The sequence below is a fragment of the Pseudorca crassidens genome, chromosome 3 (genome assembly GCF_039906515.1).
Source record: "Pseudorca crassidens isolate mPseCra1 chromosome 3, mPseCra1.hap1, whole genome shotgun sequence".
Lineage (NCBI taxonomy): Eukaryota > Metazoa > Chordata > Mammalia > Artiodactyla > Delphinidae > Pseudorca > Pseudorca crassidens.
In genome coordinates this window covers 18,633,199-18,653,649 of record NC_090298.1, presented here as the reverse complement: position 1 = coordinate 18,653,649, position 20,451 = coordinate 18,633,199, and the positions used below count along the sequence as shown (strand labels likewise).

The window sequence follows — 20,451 nt, the reverse complement described above, 5'->3', positions numbered from 1 at the left end:
CAAATGAACTAAGTATTGTTGCTTTTAGCCATATGAATTTATTCCTTGATAAACTAAAATATATTTGTAATTTATACATATAAATCAATACACGGGACTTGTATTGAGATGCAACTCCAATTCAGAATGGTGAAATATGAAATTATATTATCCAGGCCATGCGTTCAAGTTTGCTACCAGCAATAGTGTTTGAACATATATTGGGGAGCTTGTACAAATCTTTTCTTAAAAGAGTGAACCATTTTGAAGCTAAAAATTATGCTTCTAGCTACCCAACCCAATTCAATCTGCACATAACCATTTTGCTGTGACCTAACCGGTGATTCAAAGCAGTGGCTGAGGAATCAGACCAACTGAATCATAAGCTAGTTCTAAAGTTGTTCAAACTTGGGCAAATGATGTAAGCCTTGTTGCCTTAGTTTCATCACCTGTAAAAAGTAGATGATAGTTTCTTTCTCACAGTATTGTTGTGAGGATTAAATGCACTAATATAAAGGAAGTGCTTAGAACAGAGCCTATTATAATAAGTTATTGCCTGATAGGGTAGTTGCAAAAATTAGGTGAATAGTATATTTGAATAATGAAAACAGAACGTTGCCTAATATAGCACTATAAAAAGTTTAGCAATTCAGTATAGTAGTTTCAGTATAAATGAAAAGACATAGATACCTGCCAGAATGCAAAAGCAGTACAGCCAATCTGTTTCTGGTTCAAACGACTTGGGTTTTCCTGATTAAAAATTTAATTGAAAACACTGATAAAATGATAATACATCTTTTTGATAATTGCCACAATTGTTCCACATGATCTTTGTATGTGTCTGTGTGAGTGTGTAGCAATAAAGCAAATTAATAGATATCACAAACATCTTGACAAGAGTAAATTCAGACAAAGTATGATTTCCTGTAATGGGAGAATCAGCATGAGGCATCAGTGTCTAATTTATTAATTTATCACAAACAAAAAAATCCACTGAAAATAACTGGTGCTAAAAATGTAATGCTGAAACCTAGGCATTGCTTCTTTTTTTTTTTTTTTTTTTGCAGTACGCGGGCCTCTCACTGTTGTGGCCTCTCCCGTTGCGGAGCACAGGCTCCGGATGCGCAGGCTCAGTGGCCATGGCTCACGGGCTCAGCCGCTCCGCGGCATGTGGGATCTTCCCGGACCGGGGCATGAACCCGTGTCCTCTGTATCGGCAGGAGGACTCTCAACCACTGCGCCACCAGGGAAGCCCTAGGCATTGCTTCTTAATTAAATATTGGCAATATTGTTTGCTCTAATCTTTAAAAAGTTCCTTTGTAATCTATTTTCAGCTTAAGACACCTATTATTCATCTTCAATTTTCAAATCAAAAAATCATGAAGTGTCAAAATGCCTGTGAAATCAGGGCTTATATACAAGATTAATTTCCACTTTTTCTGAAAGTGAACATATGGGCTTCAAAGGTGCTAGACTTATAAATAGTAAGATTAAAAGAAAAAGATCCAGGCCTCAATGTACATATTTCCTATTTATTCTTAGGTGTGTGTAGCTACTTTGGCAATTTCTTGTACACTTTCTAAGTATTCAGTTCGTTTGAAAGTTTTATTTTATATATATTTACAGGTCCATTAGTAATCATTTAATATCAGGCAGACTAAAACTTAAAAGTAATACTAAGTTTAACAAAACAATATTGACCACTTGAATTAACAAAAAAGTGTAATATAACCCTTTTTCTTTTATTGTGGTGAGAGCACAACGTACATGAAATCTGTCCTCTTCACAAAATTTTAAGTGAACAACATAGTATTATTAACTACAGGCAGAATGCTGTATAACAGATCTCTAGAACTTGTTCATCTTGTAGAACTGAAACTTTATAATCATTGAACAGCAGTACCCCTTTCTCCGCTCCCTCAGCCCCTGGCAACCAACAGTCTGCTCTCTGTTTTTATAGTTTAATTATTTTAATACTTTATGGCAACCAACATTCTACTCTCAGTTTTTATAGTTTAACTATTTTAATACTTTATGTAAATGGAATCATGCAGTGTTTGTCCTACGACTGGCTTATTTCACTTAGCATAATGTCCTCCAGGTTCTTCTGTGATGCTGCATATGGAAAGGTTTTCTTCTTTTTTAAGTCTGAATAATATTCCATTGCACCTATATACCACATGTTTTTCACCCATTAATCTGTCAATGGACGTTTAGGTTGTTTCTATATCTTATCTACTTTGAATAATGCTACAGTGAACATGGAAGTGTGGATATCATTTTGAGAACCTGATTTCAATTCTTTTGGATGTATACCCAGAAGTGGCATTGCTCTATCATATGGTAGTTCTATTTTTAATTTTTTGAGAAATTTCCGTTCTGTTTTCCATAGCATTATTTTACATTCCCATCGTTGTACATCCCCATTAACAATGAACAAGGGACAGGAATTCCAATTTCTCCACATCCTAACCTACATGCCCTTAAAAAAAAAATAATAGCCATCATGATAGCTGTGAGGTGATATCTCATTGTGGTTCCAATTTGCATTTCCAGGTTGATAAATGGTATTGAGCATCTTTTCATATAATGTTGGACATTTGTATGTATTCTTTGGAGAAATGTCTGTAAGTCCTTTGCCCATTTTTAAATCAAATTGCCTGTAGGTTTTCTTGCTATCAGTTTGTAGGGGTTCCTTATACATCTTGGAGATTAACCTCTTACCAGATACATGATTTGCAACTTTTTTTCCTATTCTCTAGGTTGCCTTTTTACTCTGTTGACTGTTTGCTGTACAGAAGCTTTTTTGTTTTATATAATTTTATTTGTCTACTTTTCCTTTCATTGCTTGTGCTTGTGGAGTCATATCCAAAAAATCTCTGCCTAAACCAACGCCATGAAGATTTTCCCTTATGTTTTCACTACAGTTTCGGTTCTTACACTTAAGTGTTTCATCCATTTTGAGTTGATTTTTGTGTATGGAATAAGACAAGGGTCTGATTTTACTTTTTGTATGTGGATATCTGGTTTTCCCAATACCATTTGTTAAAGAGATTATCCTTTCCCATTGTGTATTCTTTGATCCCTTGTCAAAGACCAGCTGACCTTATAAGCGTGGATTTATTTCTGAGCTTTCTATACATTTTCAGTGGCCTACATTTTTATCTTGGGATGAAAGAATGGTTTAACATACATAAATTAATTAATATGATACACCACATTAACTGAATGAAGGATAAAAATTGCATAATCATCTCAGTAGATGGAAAAAAAGCATTTGACAAAATTCAACACCCTTTAATGATGAAAACTCAACAAACTGTATATAGAAGAAATTTACCTTAATATAAAAAAGACCATATTTGAAAAAGTCATAACTAACATCCTACTCAATGGTGAAAAACTGAAAGCTTTTTAAGATCAGGAAGAAGCCAAGGATGCCCGCTTTTGAAAACTTCTTTCAACATAGTACTGGAAGTCCTAGGCTGAGTAAATAGGCAAAAAAAAGAGAGAGAGAGAGAGAGAGAGAGAGAAAGAAAGAGAGAGAAAGAAAGAAAGAAAGAAAGAAAGAAAGAAAGAAAGAAAGAAAGAAAGAAAGAGAAAGAAAAAGAAAGAAAAGAAAGAAAGAAAGGGCATCTAACACTGAAAGGAAAAAGTAAAAATTATTTCTATTTGCATATGGCATAATTTTATACATAGAAAACCCTAAAGATGCTCCCCAAAACTATTACAATTAATGAATGAATTCAGTAAAATTGTAGAATACAAAAATATAAAGTGAGTTTCATTTCTATCACTAACAACAAACTATCCAAAAAACAAATTAAGAAAATAACCTCATTTACAATATCATCAACGAGAGTAAAATACTTAGTAATAAACTTAACAAGGGAGGTGAAAGACTTGTATCTTGAAAACTATAAAACATTGATGAAAGAAATTAAAGAATAATAATTGGAAATACAATAATGATGTTTCGAATAATTGGAAAAACATCTCATGTTCATGGATTGTAAGACTTAATATTGTTCAAATGGCCACACTACCCAAAGTGTCTACAGATTCATTGTAATCTTTATCGAAATCCCAATAGCATTTTTTCACAGAAATAGAAAAAAAAATTCTAAAATTCATATAGAACTACAAAAAAATCAGAATAGTCAAAATAATCTTGAGAAAGAAGAGCAAAGCAGGAGTCATCACACTTCATGATTTCAAAATATCTTAGAAAAGTATAAACATTAAAACAAATAGTGTACTGCTAAAATCTCAATTCCAAATTAAAAAAGAAAAAAGTTATACCAAGTATAGCCAAACAAAATGGAACAGCTCAGTCATTTTACAAAGAGCTCCTGTGCTTCCTGGAAGTGATTCAGGGGAGTGGCTAAAGACAAAGTCTTTGTTGTCAACTGCCAGAGTTTTCCCAGCCTCACAGTTTACCAAGAGTAATTCAGCATTTGTAAAAATGGAGGTAATTATAGGAGATAGGATCGTTTCAAGCATTTAATGGAATAATGCATATAAAATCTTTTGGTCAATATTTGATACACTGTGGTAGTTCAATATATATTAGTTATTGTACTCTAACTTTTTCTTAGGAAAGAAGAGGGAGCTACAGATGAGTATAATTTTCTGAGTCTCACAAAAGAAATCATAAAATAAACTTAAGTTCTTTGAATACTACCTTTTAAGATCAGAGTCTTCTTTTGGTTTTGCTTTTTTTTTATTCTTATATTCTCAGTGCATAGTGTAGTATTAGCTGCCACAACAATGATCACTTAATTGATGGCCCTATAAATGAAAAGCTAATGAAATTTCTTCCCAGAGCGTATCTGAAGAGGTGCCCTGGTATTTAGCCTTAATCACTATATTATTGGGTTGGGGTTCTTGGGTTCCTGTACTCTGGACATTATGGAAGACTCAAGGCATCACCTCATTGCAACATCTCACCCTTCAGACTTAAAGATGGAAGCCCTAAGATGCTGAAGCTTTCTCTTTCAGATGGAAAATCCTAAAAATGGGGTTTAGTAGGACCCTGCATTCTAATACTTGGACTCACAGGAAGTGGATGCCTGTGGATCAGAAAATATCAGGACAAAAGAGAAAAAATAAGACAGAAAGCAATATATGTAGAGCAACCCAACTGGAGAATGATCCTAATCAACAGACAAGCCCTAGCTTTGTTCCCTAAAGTCACAGACTAAAAGAAAGCCACGCTCCTGGGCCTGACTCTAGTGGAAAGAAACTGTGAGAATCTACAGACAAGACAACAAGGGAGACCACAGCAGCAGGACGTATAATTTTCTTGGACATGTAACTCCTCAACGGGGTATTTAGAGAATGGACCTAACTGCTATCCAAAACTTCAAAGACATGAAACCTTCTGCTGAATGTGGCCCTAGGTTCAGTGCTCTAAAGAAGTAAGAGGAGAACTTGGAACTGAATCTCAGCCCCAGCATGCATTAAGGACTGGTTTGCAAATGAACTTCCATCCAGCTGCTAAATCTTTACAAACAAGGGCATCAAACCCTTTCTTGAAATTTATCTTCTCACAGCTTCTTTTTTAATACCACAAACCCATAATTCGTAATTGTACCCAGCAAAATTGCCCTTCACCAAGTTTTCAATCTACCTTTTAAATCAAATGAGTCGAATTCATGACTGTAATATTCTGAATATTCTTGTGCTTCTGGAGCATCATCCCCTGCTGTCTGTCCACTTTTCATTTGGTCTCTTTTCTGTCTCCTCAACTGGGTCATAAAATAAATTCATGAATAATCCCATCTAGCTATAACTCACTTTCTTTTAGGCTTTTAATCTCTTTTTGTCTTTTAATCTGCACTATATTTTATGGCTGGCTTACAACTTGAAAGTTTTTAAAAAAATACTGTATATGAAAACTCCATATAGTAATATATTCACCAAAATATGGGAAAGGAATAATTTTAGCAAGATGGAAAAAACGTCATGATAAATAATAGAATTATAAGTGGATTGAGATATAGCTTTTATTTGGAAATAATGGCATAGTTAATTTATGACATATTTTTGTCATCAAGCATGTATTTTAAAGTAGCATCAAATTTTACCAATTTAAGTAACAGGAATGTTTCCCTGTTAGCATATATTGTGCAGGTAATAAGTTCAATGTTCCATACAGTATGCATTAAAATTATAGTTTAGTGATATAAAGTTTTTTACCTTTCTTTTTATGTGTTACTCTGAAAAGTTCAAAGGGGTTAATAAAAAGATCACTGCCCTATAAAGTCATGATAATACATATGTTATTTTTCTTTTTTGATGAGTTTTAAAACTCACATCCAACTTTTAAAGTTTTTTTCTAAATGAAAACATACATTACCATGAGAAAGATATCTATAACTTTTTCAAATTCAAATCATAGGTTCCATTCTCAGGAGAGAAACTTATATGAAGTGACAATTTGATAAAAACTTACGTGAAGTGAAATAAAATTGATAAATCAATCAAAGTTTAATCTTATTAACTATCAATTTAATCAGGGTCTTTTGTCTAGAATTACAACATGTGTTTATATCCTGGAATCTAAAGACATCTATTCCAAATCTCCCATTTTATAGATGAATAAACTGAGACCAGATTATTTGTCTTTTCCATTGTCATTTGCACATCAGTTGAGAGAATTTGGATTAGAAGACATATGAAATCTAGTAACGTTTGAATTTTGTTTAGCTGCAGTACATTTCTACCCTGATGAGTTGGATTACAATGAACAAGTACAGATGACAATTGAACAACACAGGGGCTAGGGGATTCTACCCTACATGCAGTTGAAAATCTGGGTCTAATTTATAGTTGGCTCTTTGTATCCATGGTTCCTCCTTATCCACAGTTCTACATCCCTGGGTTCAACCAACCATGGATCATGTAGTAGTGTAATATTCACCATTGAAAAAATTTGCATATAAGTAGACCCAAGCAGTTCAAAGTTGTGTTGTTCAAGGGTCAACTGTACTGTATTGTAAGTGTTTAAGTCTTTTATTTCTTTAAAAATTGCTAAAACTAAACGTCAGCCTAAATCACTGCAACATTTAACCACAGCAACACAAAAGGAACAAAATCTAAATATTAAATCACAGTACTTATACACAAATAACACATCTTTCTCTATTAGCTAAGATTAGTTAATCAATAATGGCTAAAATTACTGCTACTTTATAGCTGAACATGCTTTCTATCAGTATACATGTTTATCTTTGAGCACTTTTAAATATTGCAGTCATGTGGCATCATCCTATCTTTTGAGTTTGTGAAATAATCAATAATCAAGATCACTGGATTCCAGGTAATGGGAACTGATAGAACTAGTTCTGGACTTTATTGTAATGAATTTTCCATAGATATGAACTCAGTACAGTCCTTGTTTTTACAAAAGTTTATTCCCTTCCTTAAAACTGGGAGTAGAATCATACACTCTTCAATAGATTTAGCAGGGCTTGATATGTCGACATCACTAACATGCTAGTAATTGATTTCTTGTATTTTTTTGCCACTTTGTGTTCTAAAGTCACTTTTGATTTGAAGCTCCTCCTTTGATTTCTGTAACAGACAGCAAAACAGCATCACTGCCATAAAGGTTAAGACCAGGGGACATTGAGTTTTTGACCCAAGTCAAGAGATGTAATAAAGGCTTCACTGGAAACTTCTAACATGGGCTGATCAAAAATATTTTCTAAGCCAAAATCATTTATTTTTTATTAGCTTATTCAAGAGAAATTTATTAAGAACCTATTAGGCACCAAGCTCCATAGTAGGTACTGGAATTAAAAAAGAACAGTATGCAGTCTTCACTCTATATGGAGCGATTGCTGCCTAGTGGAAGCATGAGAGACGTGGCATGACACTCTGTAAGCATATGGAAATGAGCTTCTGGAAGAGGAGTTATTGAGGTCAATTTTTAATTTGGGCTGAAGTTCACCGGGGTGAAACGAGACCTTTCTGATATACACAACCCAATCTATAAAGAGCAGGATGTGAAGTAGCACTATGTCTTAGGGAAATAATATTGTACTGAGGCAGCATAAAGTAGACAGAAAGTTTCATAAGAGATAAACCTGGAAATGTAGGCAAAGGCAGATTCACAAAGGGCATTAGAAATAATGCTGAGGACAAAATCAAATTTGCATTTCTGAAAGATGAATGTGGCTTTAACTACACAGGTGAATGGTAGGTGGTTATAAGAGGTAAAGGGGAGATTATTAATATCTTAAAGTCATAATCCAGGTAAGAAACAGTAAAATTTTGATGAAAAGTAGTGACAGAATGAAGAGTACAAACACATTTTAGCAATGTTTAGTCAATAAAGGGGACTGGAATGGATGTAAACAGTAAGTGATTTAAAAATAAGTTTAGAATGTAAGCAAGAAATTGGATGTATCTTGGTCAAGTTAACTGGTAGTTTTGTTATTTAAGCAACTGGAAAATATAAATGATGGTTCAGTCACTAGTACCTAGAGGCAAATATGAGTGATACTGTAGAGTTAGGCATATAGGATGAGAGACAAAACTTGGGGTGCATGAACCTTTAAAGAGCAGGGAGAGGAAAAGGGTGTGTAAAGAAGACTGAGAAATGGTGATCAAGGAAGAAAGAAGAGAGCCAAGAATAAATGATGCTGAGGAAGCCAACCACAGTTGGAAGCAACCTGAAGAAAGAGATTTGCATCAACCAATTTAAATGCCCCTGAAGAAGACAAGTAGACATGAGGAGCCTCTTTCACTGGTGGTAGAAAAGATCAGTTAATCAGAAGCAGTACTGAAAAGCTGAAGGAAGGCAATTGTGGGCCTAAAATGTGCTAATAGACAGTACTAGGCTCAGGAGAAAACAAGATTTCAACTAAGGGAAGGAGCCAGTGGAAGTATTCTGTGGAAGTGAAACAATGAATGAGTTTGTCTGTAGTACACCCAGTGGTAGACTGGATTATGAGAAGTGGCTGGGAAGCAGGCAATAGTGGAAGAAACCAGAAGGGGGTGATTTACATATATTGTTTAATGTACACTTTGCAAACTCTTTACGGAATTCAAATATGTTTCCAATTCTTGGTTGAGAAGCTCAGAGTTCTTACCCAAAAATGAATTGACAGAGCTCTAATTTTTGTGGAACAGTGGATAAAACATATTTCCTGGAAGGGAGATTTGGAGAAACTGAGGAGCTGAGGTTTAGAATGAAAAAAACAGATGGATATCAGACTATGAACGGTTTTAAAAGAGTTCAGACTGTGTGTAGTGATTCATAACATACCACCGAAGGATTTGGACAGAGCCGTGATACGTTCAAAGCCCTGTAACCAAAAGACTAACCTGCAATAACGGAAAAGTTATTTTAAAAAAGAGGTAAGATTGGTTTCTGTTTCAATTTGCAGAAAAAGTTACTGGAATTAGAAGGAAACAAGGAAATCGTAGCCCATCATCATAAAGTTGAAGAATTTTAACAACCATTTTGATGTCGGTGCCCTATGTGCCATTTACTATGCAAAGCAATTTACATGCATTAACTCATGAACGAGTTCTACGAGAACCCTACTACTTGTACTCCCATTTTTAATTTGAAACAACAGAGGCTTAGAGTGTTTAAGTGACTTGCCAAAATTTTGTTAATTCGGAAGTAATAGAAAACCCCAATCCATCGCCAAGTATACGATCTCATACAAAAAGGGATGTATGGTCTCGAATCATCAAAATGCTTATAGGTTGAGCTTCAGGCAGGTTGGGTCAAGACTCCCCATCACCTTTCCTGGAATTCCCAAGTGTGTGTGGCCTCTTGTGTGTGTCTGTCTCCAGTCATGTTTCCCCCAAATGTTGAAATAACTACAGCCAGACGTTTGTGCACTAGAGTGCAGAGAAAAAGAAAAAGAGAGCATTTCCTAGAAGGTCCTATCAAATATCTCCTCTGGTTTTATTGGCTTGAAATGGGTTATATTTACATTCCTGAACCAATCATTATTAGCCAGAAAAAAAGGTTCATGTTTGTTAGTTTAGACTTGAGCCAAATGCATCCATGGAAGTCAAGTTCCTTGTAAGGTATACTGAAGTGTGAGGGAGAGAGTGATATATGAATATGTATATGAACAGTTCCTACCATTAGGTGGGATTAATTTTTTCTGGGAGATTACTACATTATCCACTACAATTACAGTACTATCCTTACAGAAGTGAAATAATTTGCAAAGGATCATTTATCTATTTAATCGCAGAACTGGTTCTAGGTTTCAATACTTCTGACTTCTGGTGTATACACACACGTACACACATATACGTATATACATACATACATACACAGTTTGCATTTTTCCTTTTACTAAAACTAGATAAAGTGATAAGTGGTTAGGAAGATAGATACAGATAATAGAGTAGATACATACATACATATATGCATATATACATAGATCTCTCTTACCCTTAACATGGCAGAATCATCCAATCAAATAAAAACAAATAATTTCAGGTGTGTTAGGTGTGTTTTAAATAAATTCTAATTAACTGGTCCTTAGTACCTTGGCTAAATGCATTTGAATCAGAAGTAATTTCTTTATCTTTTAAGAATATAAAGCTACACAGCAAAAATACAAACCTTACTGAATTATAGCTGAGAGCCATTGAGTGAATGAATTCCAAGCTCATACATTTTTTCATGATTTCTATGGAATTTCCCAATGACAACTTCTGTGAAAATAATTTCTAAATTACATTAAGTACAAAGGAGACAACATTGTACCATCACTAGAAGTCAGAGTTCAGTTATGTGTTGCTGGGAGCAGACATTAGGGTTTGTATTGGTGTTCGTGGTATAGAATTCTTGGCACACAACAGAGAGATAAAGTGCTCATTAAAATGGATTCACTTATCCATCAAAGTACATTTGAATCACAAGGTGTAAATATGTATAATCTAAAATATTTAGAACATATCTGGGAAGAAAGTTTTATAACCTTAGAGTGCTTCTGGATCATTGGACTGAATAACAAATCACAAGTTGATGTCACAGCATTACATGTGCCAGGGGATACTCTGAGGCCAGGCTGAGCAGAGTCAGAGTTGGTGGCAGAGGAAACAAAATTGCCTGCTCTGATCCTAGAAGTACAGGTCAAGGGAGCATAACTTCTGTCCTGGAGGATTTTTTTGGCATATGTCTTTTTTGATCCTTAAAATTTCTGATTACTTCAGGCAGGTTTAATAAGTATGCAAACTCTTCATTCTTGTGTCTCTAATAAAGTGACCCAATATCGTCAGAGTCCACTTGTTTACATTTTAATATATTTTAAACACACATCTCAAAATCACATTTTTCTAACATACAGGAGATAAAATCCAGATTAGTATTCAATATTCAAATAATATTCAAATATTAAGGTATGGGACTTAAAGACAGGAATCATACTAGTGTATATGTTTGGGAGTTGTCACCCTTTGTGTGATGCAGGAGAACAAAAAGTGAGTATATATGTATTTATTTTATGTTACATATACTCAAATAGCACATATTGTGTGGGAAACTATTATAATTTCTTTATAAATATTAGCTGATTAAATACTTCTATAAAACGAGTAATCTTTTTTCTTTTTTTTTTTTTTTTTGGTATGAGGAAACTAAAACAGAGATGTTAAGTAATTTGCTTGAGGTCTCACAGTTTGCTAGTGGTTGATCTAGGATTCAAACCTAGGTATTAAGGTTCCAGAGGCAAAGATGGTAAACACGATGGCAAGCAATGTAGCCTCTCCTAATTGAAGGAATCTCCTAGGGAAGGTGTGTAGGACTGGACTTCTCAATGATGGCTACTCGTCAGACTTATCTGCAGAGATTTTTAAGTGTTTCTGATACCTGGTCCACCCAAGAATAATTAAATTAGACTTTCTGATGAGGGCCCAGGAATTGGTATCCTTAATAATCCTTGTAAATGTCTTATATGCAGCCCTGGTTGAAGATAAAGAGGACAGAGGAGCCATTTACAACTTTACAAATATAGAGAGAATCAACAGAAGGAAGCTAAGAGACAAGTGTTCATAAGCAGTGCAGTGAAATCTAATGTAAAATTGATAAAGACTCAGTTCCCTTAAAGAGTAAGCTCACCTGCTGTGCATGTATGTTTAATTTTACTGTGTAAAGTCTACTATAGTTATAGTTTCAATGTCTTATAGTAACCTAGGCCTGTAAAGTATGTCATATGTGTGCACACGCCCTCAATTTCTTCCCTCTATCTGACTCATTTCTGAAACCCTCTCTGCTTTACAGTTCTCTGCTGCTTAATGTCTTCTTTATGGGATAAAATGTACATTTATTTTCCAATCTTATTTGGAAAGAAAGTGTATTATATTTATAATTCTATACCTTTTTAACTCTGTATTATTTCTTGATTATAATGCAGTGTATACATAAGGCAGAAGCAAAGAGAAAATATGTTGCATTATATTTTTATTTCTTTTCCTGTTTATGCATCAATCCCGAGAAGGGTTAACATAATTCAGCAAATAAATGTATATTGACTTTCATCAGATTTGTGTTCCAACTTGTGGCTAAATCTTGTTTATGTGATTTTTTAAATGTAATGTCACTCATTTCGGGTTCTGCTTTCTTAAATGAGAACAGAGATGTGCATTACAAATTCAAGACAAGTTAAGCTCTCAATTTAGTGTTAAAAAAACTCTAAAGGCCATAACTAGGTTCCAGGTTGCCCATTTCAAGTATTGTGTATTGCATTTGTGTCTTTTGTGTGTATTTAGGAGTATTACAAGGATTCACCAATAAACATTTATTTGGGATGTAATTCATGACAGACATTAGATGTACAAAGAATGAATATGGAAGGGTTTCTGATGTAAAAGACTCTGTATTCCATGAGAAGAACAAATGATGCGCAGAGTTTAAAAAATCAAAATGTACTAAGGCTATTGGGAGTACACAGGAGTGGACAAACTATCTGTGCTTGGGAGCAGAAAAACAAGGACTCACAGAGGTGACAGTAGAACTGGGACATCAGGAGTGAGTCGGGTTTCTCCAGATGGTGGAAGTCAACGTCCTTCAGGCAGCAGGATCACCTGGGCAAGAGCACAGAGGTGTGAAAGAGCCTCAAATAAACAGTAAATAAGTATGTACAGTGACTGCCTGGGGTCCCTGGCAGCACAGCTGGAAATTAATCTGGGAGGGATATCGAAACCCATTCATGTCATGCTAGTCATAGCATGTCAGTGAGTTTAGATAATGTTCTTTCATTAGGAATAAAAATCCATTGGAAGTTTTTTTTTCTTTTTTAATTCTAACATTTTTTTAAATGAATGAGAGTAACTTAATCAATCTCATGTTATAGGAAAATTACTCTGATGCTCCTGTGTAAAAGGAGCTGGAAGAGGAAGCAATTAGAATGCTCTGGAGCCTTGCAGTTGTGAGAGTGACGATTCAAACCAGTTGAGACAGTGGCAGGGCAAAGACAAAAAGCAAAGGACATATTCAATTTATAGAATGTCCTTATACATCTGAGAAGTTTTAAAAAATGAAGAGGTCATAAATTCAACAGAATCCAATTATGTTTTCAATGTATTTCTAGTAAATTTGTTTATTTAATACCCTAAATGCAAAAAAAATACATAGAATATAAACCTGTCATGCTGGAAGTAGTGTTTGACAGAAAATAATTAAGTAGCGTATTATTTTTTATTGTATGTTGAGAATAGTACCTGGTGCATGGTGTGGACCACTGAACATTTCTTGACTGAAGGAAGAATGAATGAATCAACAGATCAATGCCTACTTTAGCTGAAATCATGAGATAGTTGGGCTCAGTTCTATTACCACCTGTCTACTATTTTGTATGAGAATGACTTTCAGTGTCAATAAGAATGATTTTAACATCATTGGGCTTCAATTCTTTCATTGTGAAATGCAGACATTGTGTCATTATTTCTAAAATTCATCCTCCTTGAGAATATTAATCTTAATGAAATCAAATAAAGTATATCACATCTTGCATGAGCAAACAGAAGTAGGCCATGTGTAGTTGCATTATGAAAGAAAGCTGGCTTACTTTCTCTAGGCTCCAGAACCCACATCATGTGCATGGAATAGAACTTAGGGAGGAGAGAGAATTAAAACTCTCTGAACTTCAACATTTAGAGTGGTTACATTGTCATCCTGTGTTTCAGTGATAGAATAAACTCCAGGATGATGGCTACAGAGAAGAAGACTACTCCAGTTTCTATGGATTTCACTGACTGTATTATTTCCTTGTTTCATATCAAACATGCCCTAACCACAACCTCCCACTCCTACCTCTTGGGTATTTAGTGTTTAATAGTGTCAGGAACTGGTGTGCTACACAAGCACTGACCAAGGTAGTCTTTGGAGATGTATGTGCTCCAGACAATTAGTTGCATCTTCTTAATGAAGGGAGTATGAAGTCTCTCTTTTGCATTAGTTTGATGAAAGCTGTGGACCAGTAAACAAAACAAGCTGATATAATGCTGTTTAATTGTGTTCTTATAAACTCATATAGAGGTAGCTCAAAAACTCTTAAATAACTTACATCAGAAACTGCTTTTTCACTAAACTAGAGTTATTCGCCACTGTAACTTAGTGTATACAATTTTTTAATATCATGGATATAACTATGGATGAAACAAGTGTCATTATTCTTGCTATCCCGTGATCCTTTTGAGTTGGACAAAAGTGGAATTGAAGGATGCATATTTGCTGTTTCTATAACTTATGGGAATACTTCTTAATTCACTCCTTTAACATTTGAGCTTAAAATTATTAACATAAAGAATTTAATATACATTTGGAAAATATTTTTTCTATATACTTAGCAAAAATGTATTCTGCATTGAGCATATGGTGACCATTAGATAAAAGTTTATTAAATTTGTTACTACATACTTTCTAGAAGATATAATACTTTTTTCTTCAAATATATCCTCAGAGTAAAACAACCCACTGCTTTTCAACTGCAATATTTATACCTAGAATTGGGCATTATTCAATATTTGTAGACTTTACCTGTATAACACATGTGTGATGAAGTGATAATGAAGTTCTAGGTAAGTGATTTTTCTGGGGGGAAAAATCATTACCTAGAAGAGAGGAGGGAAGAGGGGAATTGACTCTTGCAACTGTTCATTCTTACATCATTAAGGAGGACATACATTTGATAAATCCTTAATATAGATCCCCAATGCCTACCAATGCTTTTTTGTCCAATAATTATTAGAGATGCTGCAAATATTGCTGTTGATGATGATGAAAATGTTGATGATGGATGATGTTGAATAATATCAGTTATCATTCTTCACAGCTAGAAATGTTTGCCTACTTTCGGGAATTCCCTGGTAGCTCAGTGGTTAAGGCTCTGAGTATCCACTGCAGGGGACATAGGTTCAGTCCTTGGTCAGGAAACTAAGATCTCGCAAGCCGTGAGGCCAAAAAAAAAAAAAAAGTTTCCCTACTTTCCTTCTAGTAGTGTCTTCTCCTGGGAAAGACTGTTGTAATAAAACATATGCTTTATCTGTTGATATAACTAGGATTCACCAAAACATCTTAAGATAAAGCATTTGGCATTGAATGTCTACTGAAAGTTATGATTTCTTACTTTTTCAGCATTCTAACACTTCATGTAACAAAAAAGTAGAGGTAAAGAGATGGTTCATTCTCTTAGCTTTCAGAGCAAACCTTTAAGATTAAGTTTGTTCCTGGTTGGCACTGTCTTAAGAAAAAAGCCTGAGTGAGTAAATGGAGCAATCTTGCATTCCCCAAACTGACAGTTACATTGAATGCCTCCAAGCGATGAAGAGTGTTCTGTCCACTGTGTAACTTTGGATGCACATTTCACTCCCTTTATGCTCAGTAGGCATTTCCTTCCTTCATCAGCAGCATATTATTTTATTTATACTGAGTTTGATAATTTTGATTCTACTTTGTTCTCAATTCAGAATAGTAACACTGAATGGACATTAAGAAGAGATACTCATTTAAAAAGTTCTTAGAGGAAGACTTAACTATGACTATGAATATGTAAGACAAAACTGCTGAAAAAAATCTCCCGTTGGGCTTCCCTGGTGGCGTAGTGGTTGAGAGGCCGCCTGCCGATGCAGGGGACACGGGTTCGTGCCCCGGTCCGGGAGGATCCCACGTACCGCGGAGCGGCTAGGCCGGTGAGCCATGGCCGCTGAGCCTGCGCGTCCGGAGCCTGTGCTCCGCAACGGGAGAGGCCACAACAGTGAGACGCCCGCGTACCGCAAAAAAAAAAAAAAAAAAAAAAAAAAAAAATCTCCCGTCAACTTCTCTTAGTACATAAATAATATGGCCAAGTGTCAAGAGATGAGAAAAGCTACAGATAATTTGGATTGTCTTTAAAGTTTTCCTATGTCAGTGAACACAGAATAATTCAGTCTTGAGGCATAAAGGTGCTTCTCTAGCTAGAATTGCAATTATTTTCGGTTCCTCATTTTCTCAAATATTCTGTCCTAATTAAAGGCTTCCTAAATGAGTACGTAATTGTTGATTTTTAAGCTGCAATTGCAAATTACTTACACCTTCTAAAGTTCAGTAAGCCTTTAAACCTTTTAGCTCTTCTATTGATATCCTAATCATGCAATTAAAGCATCTACAGTAAGCAGATGAGCTAATGCAAGCGGTGTCATGTTTTCTTTGGTGTACAAATCAATAAATCTATTGTGATGACTTTCAGGTCAATGACCTAGCTACTGGAAATGGACACAGCTTTAAAAATAGATATTTAAAAGAGGTATCACTTGTATAACAGCTAATATTGTTGCTCAACATTTTGGTTATAATAGTTCAGTTATTCTCGGTGACTTCATATACTCACTGAATTAAGGAATGCCATATTCCAAAGGAAAATGGAGTCCAGAAGATAAAAGACATGACCTTGAGCTCTATAAAACAAAGATGCTAGAATCATATGGTCTTATTTTCCAGGTGCTTATGTGCTCCAGGTCAAGGCCACGGACGCAGATGACCCAACCTATGGAAACAGTGCCAGAGTCGTTTACAGCATTCTTCAGGGACAGCCTTATTTCTCTATTGATCCCAAGACAGGTAAATTTTTTATTAGAGACAACATTATCACCTCCCTTTCCCATTCTAACACTGCAATAAAGATTCAATGCGCTCCCCATCTAGCAAAGGAAGATAGGATCTTACCTTGCTGCTGCAGAGCTATTTCTTTCAGATTGAACTTGGTATAAATATAAACCTTTTTACACATATATGCCAAGTCCAAATTTGTTAGTTAGGAATTCTTTGTATGATTTAAATTTTCCAAAGTCTAGGAATATTTGTTTTTTTTTTGTTTCTTCTAGCTAAAATAGCTTTTTATTTCAGTTTTTCTTGGTTGGTTTCAATTATATTCCATTTTGGGCCTAATCAACCCAAGATTATGGAGTTTCTATTGCTATCTTTATAGATGGGGTTATGGATGGTGACTTTGGAAAAATATAAACTTATGCTTCTAGTAGGGGAAAGAAGAGGGCTGACAAACTTGAAACCCCAAGATCATTAATTCTTCTGGTCTATGATTTTGAAGCCAGTCTCGTTTTTAAGTCAAACCATTGAAATTCCAGTTTTCAAATCTATGGAATCTATGGAAAGTATAGAAAGGGCAGGAAAACATGCAGGACGATTTTCTATTCCCTTTAAAATGAAACGAGATCCCCCTGTTTCTAGAGAATCTGTTTTTGAGTGAAGATAGTTTTTAAGGAGCTGCAGTCATGCTGACCAGTTATCAAAGCTCAGTGTCACAGTTAAAGCAGAAACTCCATAACGACAGTTGTTTTATCAACTCTTATATAATACATAACATGTTGCATATTAAATTCAATACTGTTTATCACATCGGTTTAAAGTAATGGAATAAACTGTTAACATACTGGACTAATAAGTTACTTTTAAAATTTGTAAATAGATCTTTAAAGAGCTACATTGATTTGAAGGGTATTCGTTTCCGACACTATACATGCAAATGGATTAAACATTTCAAAATTTATACTTCCTCAGAAGTGTGTGGGAACTGGAATACCAATTAGATATAGGTTAGTTAATAATTAACCATGGATGGATGTTGCTTGGAAACATAAGGTCAATTAAGTGAAAATAAAGAACCAGCAAATTTTCTGTCAACTAAACCTGCCATTCTGTCTGTTCTCACTTCTCACCCTTTACATCAAGGCAACAGGGGGCCAGAAACCATCAAAAATGAACGGAACAAGGCTGGGAGCTGCTCCCTTTTGTAAACTTGAAAAGGAATAGATTGTAGTAAGGACAACATTAGTCCTTTAAGAAGGGAACTTCAGTGCTGAAGAAAATACAGAAAGGTTCAGGACAAAGAAGCTCTTTTGGTTTGGAAGTAGGATCAGAGATCAAAAGCCACGGGGTCAAATGTTAAGAGTGAGTGTGTAATGGGGAGATTACCCCTAAAATGTAAGTTATTTTCCAGAAGTAGGCAGTGAAGACAGGAGAAGAAAATGTTTGGCAATATAGGTATTGAGGAAGTTTTGTGGTGGCTATTGTTGTTTAGCTTTGGGAAAATCATATATTTGTGGAAAAAAGGGAAAATTGTTGATAAGAAAGTCTGGGGAAGTTTTCAATGAAGTTTATGATGGTACAAAACTCCAGAGGAATTAGGAAGGTTTGTGCAATAGGCCAACTGTATAGACAAATAATGAGATTATCTAAGATACTATACATCCTTTTATCAAATGGGAACATTATGGGTTATTTTTTCTTATACAGTTACATTTTCCAATTTTACCATAACTGGGAATCTAACAGAAGTAGAAGTAAGGACAATATCTGTCTCCTAGATCACTTCAGCCTCTGAGAAGCACTTCTCACAGACAGAAAGGATGGGAGAAAAAGAAAGGAAGGTGTCTAGAGATTGGTGAGGAGGGAGGTTTTTAGTATTAGGGTACGCTTACTGAGTTTCAGTGATTAATTATATAGAGTAGATGAGTTTATATACTCAGAATAAATGTGGCAGAAGCAGGATCAAAGATTTAATATTGGAAAAATAACTATAGACGGAGACCATACCTAACTAAAAAAGCAAGATAAAAATCACACAAAGGTGAATCGAAGCGTAAAGCATGGGTACAGAATATAATTGCTTTGGTCAAATTAATACTGGACAGACAACAATTACATGAAGGGCTTACTTGCCCTCCCATTGACTTTACTTGTTCAATATCAACTTTAGATAAATTCTAATGCCTTCAGAAAGTATCATTTTACAGAAGAGTATATATATTCATAATATGCCTTTTCTAATTGTGTATTTATATTTTTATATCATGCTTATTATTTAGAACTGAAGGTGAAACAATTCTGGCATGAACTATGGAATAGATTTTTTGAAGCATTGATTTTCACTGGAGACAGAAGTCTTGATACTAACAATGCCCCAGACCACTAGACAGGAAAAGAGTTGATGGTGAGGCACTTCATTAATAGAATGATAACTAGTTCTTCATGCACAGAAACCATTAAGAAGACTTTTTGTCAAATTTATCACCTTGTGGTAGGTAAGAATAAATCAAAACTCAAGGATAATTGCAATTTCTCAGAAATAGCCCCCATATAGCTTCCTTTTATGATTCCTTTTGCCGTTATTAAATAAAATGCATGAAAAACTAATATTACCTAAAATTTTCCACATTTGAGTGTAGAAACCAGTTTAAAATAATTTCTAAAGGAAGAGTCTTATCAAAACTTCTGGTGACTAAGTATTTATGAAGAGATAAATATAACTATTTAGTATTCGTTTGGAATGAGAACATTTTTTTAAAGGTTTTCATTGACATTGCTGTTTGACAAGCATTCCTAGCACCTCTATCCAAGGTATAAATATGGCAGGTTTATTTATAAATAATATAAATTGATACATTCTATGAAATAAGCCCCGAATTGAGTTTAAAATTGGCTAATTTGGCAATTATTTGGCTTACCTAAGAGAATGTTTACTGTAACTTAAAATTTGCATGCATTCATGTATATGCCTCAATGATTATTAAATATTTTAAAAAAACAGAAATGTAGATACATTTATAAAACATTAAATAACATTGATCCTTATTATACTTAATGTTTATAAAACACTAAAATATTTGTCATATTGGCATATTATATTATTATATATATTTTACACTTAATATTTATGATACATTAGAAAAACACTTATAATCTATAAAATGTTAAAGAGGTATTGTAGTATTTTATTTGATGCATGAAATTGAGATGCTAAATATTTCCAGAGCATTGATAATAGAATTATTTCATTTAGGAAAACAAACATTATTATAAACTTGAGTTTATTATAAACTTGACTGATCTCATGACTTAATTTACATTTAAAATTCTTTTAAAGTATTTGAATTTTTCCCTAAACGATTTCAAAATCTAGTCTGAGTTGGATAACTAGATATTGCTATTTGGTG

The 20,451-nt window shown here is 34.4% G+C and overlaps 1 protein-coding gene across 4 annotated transcripts in view; it reads left to right on the top strand.

Moving 5' to 3' along the window:
* Window positions 1-20,451, top strand: part of CDH12 (cadherin 12) — a 986,970-nt gene that overhangs the window by 878,138 nt on the left and 88,381 nt on the right. For all 4 annotated transcript variants that reach the window (XM_067730428.1, XM_067730429.1, XM_067730430.1 and 1 more), the window contains one exon: window positions 16,940-17,059. In XM_067730428.1, the coding sequence (XP_067586529.1) occupies window positions 16,940-17,059 (120 nt within the window). The remainder of the gene's footprint in view (window positions 1-16,939; window positions 17,060-20,451) is intronic.